We start from the raw sequence: 11968 nt of genomic DNA, 5'->3' as shown, positions 1-11968 counted from the left end.
CTGAAGGAAGTAATTGTTTTTATTGTTGTGTTTTTCCTCAGGCCCTCGGGGGCCACCGGGTCTCCCAGGCGAGAGGGGCCTCCCTGGGCCTCCAGGACCCCCCGGACCACACATCCCTGAGGACAGTAAGTGTTCATTTTCGTGTGTGAGTGTGTGAGTGACTGGGTGAGTGTGTGAAACTGTCCACAGGTGTGTGTGAGTGAATGGGTGAATGAGTGATTGCCTCATGTTAAATGATTCTGGGTAAAATCCGGACCGATCGTGACTTTGATAAAGCAGTTACAGAACATGAAGCTAAAGCTCCAGAGTCAATCGTCCAACAACATTTGTGTGTGTGTGTGTGTGTGTGTGTGTGTGAGTGTGAGAGACTAGACACAGTAACATGCTGAAAAAGACCTGTCTGTCTGATACTGATTTCACTCAACCACTTCCAGATGTGCAGAGGCTAAAAGCAGGGTGGAGGTGTGTGTGTGTGTGAATGAAAGAGAGAGAGAGAGAAACTGTGACAGACACTTATGGGAGGCCGTCTAGGGCAAATACACTGAAACACTTGCGCACACTACATTGAAACACTTGCGCACACTACATTGAAACACTTGCGCACACTACACTGAAACACTTGCGCACACTACATTGAAACACTTGCGCACACTACATTGAAACACTTGCGCACACTACATTGAAACACTTGCGCACACTACCTTATGGGAGGCCGTCTAGGGCAAATACACTGAAACACTTGCGCACACTACATTGAAACACTTGCGCACACTACATTGAAACACTGCGCACACTACACTGAAACACTTGCGCACACTACACTGAAACACTTGCGCACACTACACTGAAACACTTGCGCACACTACATTGAAACACTTGCGCACACTACATTGAAACACTTGCGCACACTACATTGAAACACTTGCGCACACTACATTGAAACACTTGCACACTACACACTGAAACACTTGCGCACACTACATTGAAACACTTGCACACTACACACTGAAACACTTGCGCACACTACATTGAAACACTTGCGCACACTACACACTGAAACACTTGCGCACACTACATTCAAACACTTGCACACTACACACTGAAACACTTGCGCACACTACATTGAAACACTTGCGCACACTACATTGAAACACTTGCGCACACTACACTGAAACACTTGCACATGACACATTGAAACACTTGCACACTACACACTGAAACACTTGCGCACACTACATTGAAACACTTGCGCACACTACACTGAAACACTTGCACATGACACATTGAAACACTTGCACACTTGTCGATCAATTCCAACAATGGAAGTGATTATTTGCCAATTAAATCCCAGATTTAGGCAGTGGATAATCTGGTCTCCTGTTAAATCATACCGTGGGCGACCGGACGTGCCACTGGAAGTTGTTGGAGGAATTATAAGAATATTGTTGCCTTGATGTCTTTGGCCCGGAGATTGTTGTAAAATGAGAATTAGACACTGATATAAAGACTCCAAAAGAGTCGTGCATTCTCTCACCACAGGCCCTTCTCTGCGCCCAACTACACGTATGATGGACTGAATGGTTCTTGTGTGGTGCTCCAGTTCAGTGTAGTGTCTGTGTAGCGGGTCATCTTGTATGGATTCCACACAACGCAGGACATCACGCAAAAAATAACGGATATCCTCACTGTTACCAGAAATACGCAATGGCTGATCAAATATGAAAAGACTAATAAAAAATAGTTTCAGTGTTTCAGTGTAGTGTGCGCAAGTGTTTCAGTGTAGCGTGCGCAAGTGTTTCAATGTAGCGTGCGCAAGTGTTTCAATGTAGCGTGCGCAAGTGTTTCAATGTAGCGTGTGCAAGTGTTTCAGTGTAGTGTGCGCAAGTGTTTCAGTGTAGTGTGCGTAAGTGTTTCAATGTAGTGCGTGCAAGTGTTTCAATGTAGTGCGTGCAAGTGTTTCAGTGTAGTGTGCGCAAGTGTTTCAATGTAGTGCGTGCAAGTGTTTCAGTGTAGTGCGCAAGTGTTTCAATGTAGTGAGCAAATGTTTCAATGTAGTGCGCAAGTGTTTCAATGTAGTGCGCAAGTGTTTCGGTGTGTTGTGCAAGTGTTTCAGTGTAGTGCGCAAGTGTTTTAGTGTATTTGCCCTAGACGGCCTCCCATACTGGAGTCCTACGTACACACACACACACACACACACACACACACACACACACACACAATACCAGTCAAAAGTCTGGACACACCTCCTCCTCATCCTCATGGAGTAGAGCTAGTCTCTGTATAGAACTGTGTACCAGCCCCTACCTCTGAACAACCCCAGTTACAGTCTCAGACACATTCAGAAGGGAGCGGTTCTACAGATTAACTCTCGACGAGGCCTCGGCTGTTCACTGAAAACCGTTCCAGGTGACGACCTCACGAAGCCGACTGAGAGAACGGAGAGAGTGTGTGAAGCTGTCGTCAAAGCAACAGGGGGCAATTGTGAAGAGTCTAAAGTATAAAACATAGTCTGCTTTCTTTAACACTTCTCTGTTTACTACATCACTCCATATGTGTTCCTTCATAGTTTTAATGTCTTCCACATTCATTTACAACGGAGAAAATAATAAACAAAGAAAAAATATTGACTGAGAATGTGTCCAAACTTTTGACTGGTGCTGTACATTCACAACCTGTGGAAAACAAACCTCTCCCTGAGGGGGTGTGTCTAATGATTGCAAACTGAGAACATTTAATGAAAATATAGATATTGAAGTTTGATCATGTCTTTTCTCATATTTCACTCTTTTATTATTTTAATTGCTTTTCTTTTAAAATTGTAATTCTTCTTTGATTAGAACTTTTCTGTAATGGTTTGTAAAGCGCTCTGAATTGCCACTGTTTCTGAAAGGTGCTCTATAAATAAACTCGCCTGGCCTTGGACTCTGAGAATGTAGAATTACATTACCGGGTGACTGTCTGTGAGGAGTGTGGTGTGTTCTCTCTGTGTCTGCGTGGGTTTCCTCCGGGTGACTGTCTGTGAGGAGTGTGGTGTGTTCTCTCTGTGTCTGCGTGGGTTTCCTCCGGGTGACTGTCTGTGAGGAGTGTGGTGTGTTCTCTCTGTGTCTGTGTGAGTTTCCTCCGGTTGACTGTCTGTGAGGAGTGTGGTGTGTTCTCTCTGTGTCTCTGTGTACGCTGCTTGTAGCAGTAACAGTGTGTTATCTGTCGTTCCACAGAAGAGAAGAAGGACCTCCTCCTTTTGAACAGTTTTCCAGACCCTCGAGCCATTCCTGCACAAGGACCCCAAGGACCACCAGGACCTACGGGTCAGTATCTGAGTGCACTCCATCCAACACCAGCCACGGTTTCATCCACTCTCTACCAAAACCTGGGCCAGAATGAGGGCGCGCTTCTCGTAAATGATATGTAAATGAGGCACTGGTGGGTGGAGCTTGATTTCAGGCACTGAAGCTGATTCATCAACAGCGCTCGGTGTTCGGTTGCTACCAAGTTTTATTTTAATTATAAACCTTTGACTTAAGTGTGTTGCATAATATTCTCCGATGTTTCACTGAACTGAGGAAGAGGTGTGAGGGATTACTGCAGTGACGGAGGTTTTAATGGTCGACTGTTTCCACTGTACGCCGTCTGAGAGCTGAGTTAACGTCTTTAGCGCTACGCTATCAGGAGCTGTAAACTGTGTAAACACTTGGTGGCGCTGTGTGGAGGGTCCGAGGTCATCTTCCTGCTCTCTACTGATTTGTAAATTGAATAACACTCAAATCTCAGTTTACAAACAAAATACGTCTGGGTTTAAATCTAACTCCACACCGTTCTGACGTCAGAAACAGGACAAAGACAATGGTTATAAGCAGCAAATTTTAAATCAGGTGTAAAATATATTTTAATGTGTTTTTTGGAAGGTGTAATTGTAGTTTAAAATGTAAACATCCTCCTGTTCTTTGGTCACGTTATGGTGAAAGTGTGTTGTATTAAAAATGACGATTCTCTTTTGGTTCAACAGAAAATTAGCTAAAAATGTAGTGGATAAACAATGAGCAAAGAGTTTATTGGGCACTGCATTTATTATGAGCTCCATGAGCTGCATTTTTTTCTGTGAAAATTTACAAATTTATAATCACAATTTTACATTTCACACATCACTAAAGAAGCTATTTGTACACCTACTCTCTCTCTCTCTCTCTCTCTCATATATATGTGTGTGTGTGTGTGTGTGTGTGTGTGTAGTTGGTGTGTGTGTGTGTGCAGTGGGTGTGGTCCTCTGCTAAACTGAACACACATTGTTTGTTAAAGCTGTGTTTTTTAAATCAAGTTCACGTTTCTCTGTCGTAATTCTTCTTTCCGATTGAGCTCTGAGTGCAGTGTCCCTCTAACGATGGAAATACGAGTCTCTCTTGGACACACTGCATTAGGAGTGCAGGATTCCAGCTGATTTCACAGCCTGGATTCAATCCCAGCCCTTTATCATCACATACGCGTGTGTGTGTGTGTGTGTGTGTGTGTGTGCCAAGGATATCTCACTTTGTGGGGACCACAACCAGTTTATAAACTCACATTGTGGGGACTTGTTTTCCTTGTGAGTGTACGATCAGCTGGTCCCCACAATGTAATCATTGTAAGGTGAATTGGTGTTTTGAAGTTGGATTAAGATTAGTGTTAGGGTTAAACTAGTAGTACTTACGATAAGTCCCCACAATTCAGATAAAAAAAGATTGTGTGTGTGTGTGTGTGTCCTCTGTAGACATAAGTAATAACAGGATAGTGTTACAGTGCAGCACACCTTGGCCAGTGCAGTGATCTTAAATCTGTTCGGTGTGTTTAATATTCCACATTCAGAGATGGCCATAAATATTTAGTCGGATTATTTAAAGTTATCTTTGCACGGGAAAATGATCCACCAACACAAGGACACGCTGGCTGCGTACTTTCGCTGGGCGGAGTCTGTTTCTGACAGACAGTCGGTAAGAAAGGAAAATTTGTTCCTGTAGCAAACAAAGTTGAACCTAGGTGCTTTACACAAAACATCTTTATACAATAAAAGTGACGCTGCATTTCTTCCAGAGACAGTTCTGGCCGTCAGAGCAGGAGAACACCAGGGGCAGGGCGGAGCTTTACTGGATTTTAAATCTCCACTCAATGCAGTTTAACCAATCATGATCCTCAAAAACACAAATGCTCAGTGAGAAGCGTGTTCTCCCTGTGTCTGTGTGGGTTTACTCCAAACACGTTGTTAGGTGGAGTGACTGTGTGACACTGAGCACGGGTGTGAGTGGGTGAGAGGTATATTTGTAATGTCGTGCTTTAAAGGGAATGTTTACAATTGTGGGGAAACGCAGCTCTAAGTCTTTTAAGGTGGAACGGTGTGTTTGAGGAGAAAAGTGACTGTATCTTTTAAGGTGGAACGGTGTGTTTTAGGAGAAAAGTGACTGTATCTTGTTGGTGTCTGAAGTGTAAATTGTCTGTAAGTGTTTATTCACTGTTTGAATTCCAACAGAAACTCATGTGTAACTAGAGTTGTTTCGTTTTGTAGCACCGTTGCTAATGTAGTTAGCCGTCTCCTGAGTTTGGAGACATTTCCACCTTTAGTGATCTGAAACAGCACAAATATGTCAGTGTTACACACCACTTTTCAACATTTGGAATCTCTCCATTGTCTAAAAATACTCCAGATGCCTCTCCCGTGTAAAGAGAGAGAAAGCCTAGCATACCAGACTGAGACACTTTGATTTTTTACCCATTAATAGACACTGGGGCTTCGTAAACACATTAGAGCGGTTTGAACCTCTTCAAAAGACCACGGCGTCATTTTACGAGCTGCCGTCGTGAGTCGGATAAAAATAAACGTGATCTCTGCTGCAGCTGGAGATTTTAAAGATGGAGAGTTGGTGCTGGTCGTCTGCGTTGCGTGGCGTAGAGTGACGACTCGGACTCTCTGGACAATCAGCGCTCTGCAAGGTTTACACGCCACGGTTTAGGCCCCATCCACACAGACCTTTATGAAAATTATTTATTAATAATTTTGAAAAGCAGATTTTCCTCTTTGTGTTTTTGAAAATATCCTCGTCCAGACAAATACGAAAATGACTGCATTATCCAGTCCAGTAGGGGGCCATAGTACCTCTTACAGGGAGACATTAAAACACCACGACGCATCATGAGAGAAACACAGAGGTTTATTCCCTTCATCCTCCCTCTGTAGTGCACTACACACGCCCTGAAACGACTGAATCTAGATGTTAACAGTGCAGTATATATTTCTAACACACATCATTTCTATTTATTCATCTGTGTGAATCTGAACTCTAGTGCTGTCTATGTGTGTACAGTGTAGTTTATGACTGATGTAGTTCACTGTAGAGGGAGTGAGGAACCACGAGAGAGCACCGACTAAAAAAGAACCTGGTTCTCGGACCATGACTAGTTCAACTGGAGCCTAAAGAGTGATTTCAGTCGGTGGGTTTTTAAACGGCGGCTGTATTCATCCGGCTTGATTTGCATTTGACCAATCAGTGATTGGCTCAGACTTGGCTCTGATGATCTTGACCACAACACTACCTCAAAGAATTGATAGCTGTGAAGATTTGTGTGGAGCGGTGATTTATTCTAGAGATAAAATAGCAATCGTGAGACAAGCATCAGTTTAATTTGCAGATAATAAAATCATCCCCACCTCCATAATTCACACGGACCTTGTTCTGAGACCTGTTTGGCTCGCACTGAGGGTTTGCTTCATTGCTCTCCACTTTCCACACCTTATATCAGTCCTTATCAGGTCCTCTGCAAATGTGTGGCCCTCCCTCACCACTGAGCTCCGCTGTGAAATGTGCTGTTGTGGATGATGGATCACTCAGTGAGTTTTTTCCAGAGACCCACAGCTCGCCCGCACAGCGACGCACAGCTCTAGTGTGGACAGGATTGTATTTCAGCATCGTTTTTCTTAGAGGAATGACTCTGTCCACATGCGCTCTGGGTGGAGGCCTGCTGAGAGAGCTGTGGAGGACATGTTTAAGAGGTGTTTGTGCAGCAGAGGACACATTTAAGTTTGTACATAAGAATATATTTAACTTTCTGTGCATACTTTACCTCTGCCTTCAGTTAAAGCTCTCATTTCACATTTGTGAGGTCACAAAACCAGCACATTCCCATATGTGCACCCTTTCAACCTATTCATTATTTGCGGTCATGTGATTTCATTTTATTGAGGAGCGATTGTCTGGTTTTAGAGCGCAGTGCTAATGTAAACAGATGGAAAGAGACTCTCTCCCTGCGCTGGAGAGAGTCTCACAGCACTCAGAAGCACAGAAGCACACCTCCTTTTGTATCGGTGGGTAAAGGATCCCACAGTGGAGCGTAATGAAGAGAAAAATACCATTATTCTCTGTTAGCCACATTAGCTTTTTTACCATAGGATCTAATGTAAAACTATTAGCATCAGACTCTAGTCCGTCCCTGCTCTTCTGTCTGAATCTGAGTGAGGTATTCACACACAGATCACACACAAGCTTCAGTCATCATCTTATTTCACTGCTGTGTTGTTGTAGTGTGTAAGAGACGACAGACACAAGCCCCGTACTCCTCCGTCTCAGTCTTTTCTCCCTGTTTACAGGTAAATAATCTGACCCCGCTGTCCCTGCGCTCTGAGAGTGAACAGACTCTTGGAGGATAATGTTTTATTGCGACTGTCGCCTAAAGAATTCCTCTGGTTTGGATTAAAGTTTAATAAAGTAGTTCTCCTCGTCTGAAAGTGGGAGAGCTGCTCTCACAGCATCATTGAGAGATGTTTCCACGATGCATCGAAGCCAAGGCCAGATCCCAAATGTCTCCCTACATCCTCTGTAGGGCATAGTGTAGGTCATCTGCACTCACGTATTACGTAGAAATTAATATTTTAGTAAGCTATAAGGTCAGTTAAAGGATTACAGACATGAAAATCTGAAATATCTTGTTTGTGATGACACAAACCTGTGCATCTCTTTGTAAAGGCCCTGCCCATTCATGAATGTGGATTTCATAAGGAGTGTTTTAGCTCTCTCTTCTATTTTAATAAGGCGAATACAGAACAGAGGTAATTTACATAATTCACTCAGAACTAGAGCACCCCGAACATGACAGAAAGCCTTCTGCATCATTTCTATCGTTACAGGAGACATGGGGCACACACTACAACAGAGTTCATTGACTTCAATCTCAGAATTATTCTGACTTTATTCTCTGAATATTATTAATACTATTATTGTTATTATTATTATTATTATTATTATTATTATTATTGCAATGCCGTGGCCCTGAATCTCTGTTGTAGCACAGTGTGAACATGCACCTGCCAGGACTCCACTATCACCAAAGTTGGACCAGGAAAAACAGCTAACAGTACCACTTGGCCACTAGGGGGCCTGGTTCGTAACGACACTACTGTGCAATTAGTTGGCGTTAGTAGTGGGCCGAACAGCTGCTAAGCACACATAATTTGACTTTAGCGAGTATGTGTTAAATGTGTTTGTGTGTATATTTGTGTAGGACCCACAGGACCCCGAGGCCCAGCAGGAGCCCCAGGACCCATTGGACCCAGTGTGAGTTTAATGGACTAAAGTGTAAAGCAGGGTTTTTCAAAAGTGACCCACATTTTGTTTATTGATGTTTATTGTGACTCAGGCACAAACTTTGAATGTTTACTAAATTATAAAATGTAATATAACTGATGTTGTCCTATTTGTTTCTTAACAACACTATTAACAACATTCAGAGTTTGTGTGAATCCCATTTCTCTGTTTTGTTGAAGGGTGGGTTGTTTCCTTTAAACTCTATGAGCCCCAGTGTATTCTCTGAGTTTAATGTAGTTTCAGTGGATTATGGCCTTTACTTCAGAACGAGCAGAAAACAGCACGAGGAGCAGTTGAGGTCTCTGGAGTTAGCTGTAAATTTACAGTTCCACCTTAAACAGTGAAGCAATTACACTCTAGCGTTTGATGCTACAGCTACATTTAAGGTGGAAGTGAAGGTTTGAACAGAACTCTGCAGAATGAGAATCTGAGCTGAGCTCCATGTCACAGAAGAGTGAGGAGAGGGGGGTAATCTCTGATTGTGGAACTCTTCTGAAGGAGAATGAGGCTCTAAATGTAACTAAAGTCCAGCAGCTCCTCTGATATCACTGCAGACTGGTGCAGAGCTGCTACAGAGCAGCGCTAGTCGCCTGGGAATGAAGCACTGCTCTGTTTTATTTGGGTTCTGATGAAGTATCAGGGTCGCCACATTCCGTAGGGGGAGATTTTACCTCTAAACCATGTAACTGAGTTTGACAAAGGGGATTTAAAAACTCCAGCAGCGCTGCTGTGTAATGGCAGTGAGTATCAAAATGGGGCGTCTTTAATGTTATGGCTGAGGACACAAGGTTTTATTCCAAAAGCAATGAATGTCTAAATAACAAACATGAACAAATGTGTGTGTGTGTGTGTGTTTCATTCTCCTCAGGGGAAGCCAGGAGCCCCGGGTTTGCCAGGTCCTATGGGTCCAAAGGGCGAGCGAGGAGAGAGAGTGAGTGTAACTTTCCCCAACCCACACCCCCCAAACCTAAAGCATACTACAATACACATGTCCTTGATTTACCCCTCACTGTGACCCCACAGGGCCCACTGGGATACCCAGGAGAGAGAGGATTCAAAGGGGAGGCGGTAAGAGTGTTGTGTTTCATTACCCACAATCCCTTTGGGTGAAAAGAGTATTCAGAACAGTAGTTAATCTACTGCAGATCGGTGAAGACAGCAGAAGGGTTTATACAGGGTTACACACTCAGATAATGCACCAACGGTAGTGTGATTTTAACACGATACACAGTCACCGTAAAATGAGTGTTTGAATTTTGTATTACATTTATACGCTACACAAAAACACTTTACACATAATAATGTAACTCTGTTACTGTGAAATGTCCTTCACAGGGTGAACAGGGGCCCAAAGGAGAACCTGGAGAGAAAGGACTTCCGGTAAGAGTGTTTACGTGTGTTTGGGATGGATCTCTGTGATCTACAAACACTCCTGCCTTTCCCCTTTAAAAGAGTTGGGCAGGCGAGAGTAATCGAACCCAGAGCTGACGATGCTAACTGTGTTAGCGTACATTATGAAGGTTTTGTGTTTGAATGTGTGCAGTTTCTCATGAAACAGAGCAAATCAGAGTGTGATGTGGTTTATTCAGAAGTAATCTCTCTCCTATAACTGTTTCCTCCTGCCTCCTAATCGTTACACTAGAGCGATATGAACGTAAGGCATATTTCACCGCGCCGCTGTTTTTATCTTTTGTTGTTTACATTCACCACCCCTCCATCCGTGTTCACAGCCATGTGTTAACATCACGCTTTATCCTCCAGTGGAGAGCCCAGCTTCCCTTAAAGCGACACTAAGTAAGATTTGGTATTTTTGCTCTTGGGGCTCCCCTGTTCTATAGTCAAAGTTACATAGTGGAGTTTCTGCAGTGCTGATTACAGAGAAGCAATGAGACAAAGGCCCTATTCTCCCTACTACAGCTCAGTGGAGCATCACAATGATTCTGAAGCTGTAATTTTAAGGTAGAAATACCTAGTGTTGCTTTAAAGGTGCTGTGAGTATTTGTTTTTCACCAAGAACCTCATTTTATTCGTTTTTACAAATCAGGTTATGCTTCATGGAGCAGATGCTGCCATGGCGTTGTTTATAATAAGTACACTCTGATCCATCCAGGCCACTAGGTGTCATTGTAACAGCTTCATAACACAATCAGTGGTGACAAAAACTGACTGTTACTTTGAGACTAAATTCAGGAAGTCGACTGGCGTTTTTCCACCGCATTGTCCCTGCTCTACTGGACTCTACACATCTCCACTCCTCCTCCACCAGGTGAATCGGGTCCTGGTTCTGGAAGCGGGTTCTTGTTTAGTGGCTGTTCTCTCGTGGTTCAGAGCGAGTCGAGTAGGGACTAAACCGTGGCGTGTAAACCTTGCAGAGCGCTGATCGTCCAGAGAGAGTCGTCACTCTACGCCACGCGACGCAGACGACCAGCACCAACTCTCCATCTGTAAAATCTCCAGCTGCAGCAGAGATCACGTTTGTTTTTATCCGACTCACGACGGCAGCTCGTAAAATGACGCCGTGGTCTTTTGAAGAGGTTCAAAAGCTCCTTGGACTGGAAAAAATCCAGCGAGAGCTGGATGCTGCAACAAGGAAGGAACAAACTCTACTGATCTGTCTGAACTGCTGACGGAGCTGTGTTCAGTCCCAAACAACAACAACACGCCGATACACCATGAGTAAACACCGCTTAACGTTACCACCGCCGTTGTTGTGGTTTCCAAAGACCACTGTTCCCCTTAGAGACGGTGGTTAGATATTACACTGATACATTTCAGGGGGGAGCTGTGGGAGTGGAAAACCAACCAGGAACCAATCAGAGAGTAGAGTCTAGTAAAGTCAGACCATGCAGTGGAAAAGCACAAAATACTCCCAACCATATTAAACTGAAGGCCAGATCTCTCTGAGTGAAGCTCCGCTGAGAGGATACTGCTGCAGAACTGCTTTCTCACTGTATTTTGTGTGTATTCCCTGTTGTTTTTTTGAATGATCACACACTGCTGTGTTTTACTCCAGGGCTCTGTCTCATCAGCTTCACTAAAACAGACCAGTTCACCCATGGTTCTCATTTTCTAAAAGCACATCCTTGTTATTCTTCCTAAGAAATAATCTTAAATAATTTTTATCTTGTCATCACTGAATATGAACTAATTTATGTTCAGCAAAATATATATTTTTAATATGAAGTACAGAGTGCATCCAGAGCACTTGGTTAATGTCACAGCTCCAGGGTCCTGGAGGTTGTGGGTTCGAGTCCCGCTCCGTGTGACTGTCTGTGAGGAGTGTGGTGTGTTCTCTCTGTGTCTGCGTGGGTTTCCTCCGGATGACTGTCTGTGAGGAGTGTGGTGTGTTCTCTCTGTATCTGCGTGGG

The 11968-nt window shown here is 43.7% G+C and overlaps 1 protein-coding gene across 1 annotated transcript in view; it reads left to right on the top strand.

Moving 5' to 3' along the window:
• The window catches only part of LOC136678420 (EMI domain-containing protein 1-like), a 120328-nt gene that overhangs the window by 7328 nt on the left and 101032 nt on the right, over nucleotides 1-11968 (top strand). The window contains exons 3-8 of the mRNA XM_066656474.1: nucleotides 42-125; nucleotides 3216-3305; nucleotides 8518-8570; nucleotides 9469-9531; nucleotides 9624-9668; nucleotides 9936-9980. Coding sequence (XP_066512571.1) covers nucleotides 42-125; nucleotides 3216-3305; nucleotides 8518-8570; nucleotides 9469-9531; nucleotides 9624-9668; nucleotides 9936-9980 — 380 coding nt within the window. The remainder of the gene's footprint in view (nucleotides 1-41; nucleotides 126-3215; nucleotides 3306-8517; nucleotides 8571-9468; nucleotides 9532-9623; nucleotides 9669-9935; nucleotides 9981-11968) is intronic.

Source organism: Hoplias malabaricus, chromosome Y, assembly GCF_029633855.1.
Source record: "Hoplias malabaricus isolate fHopMal1 chromosome Y, fHopMal1.hap1, whole genome shotgun sequence".
Lineage (NCBI taxonomy): Eukaryota > Metazoa > Chordata > Actinopteri > Characiformes > Erythrinidae > Hoplias > Hoplias malabaricus.
Note: the sequence above shows the minus strand (reverse complement) of the source record. Positions and strands in the feature narration are given on the sequence as shown.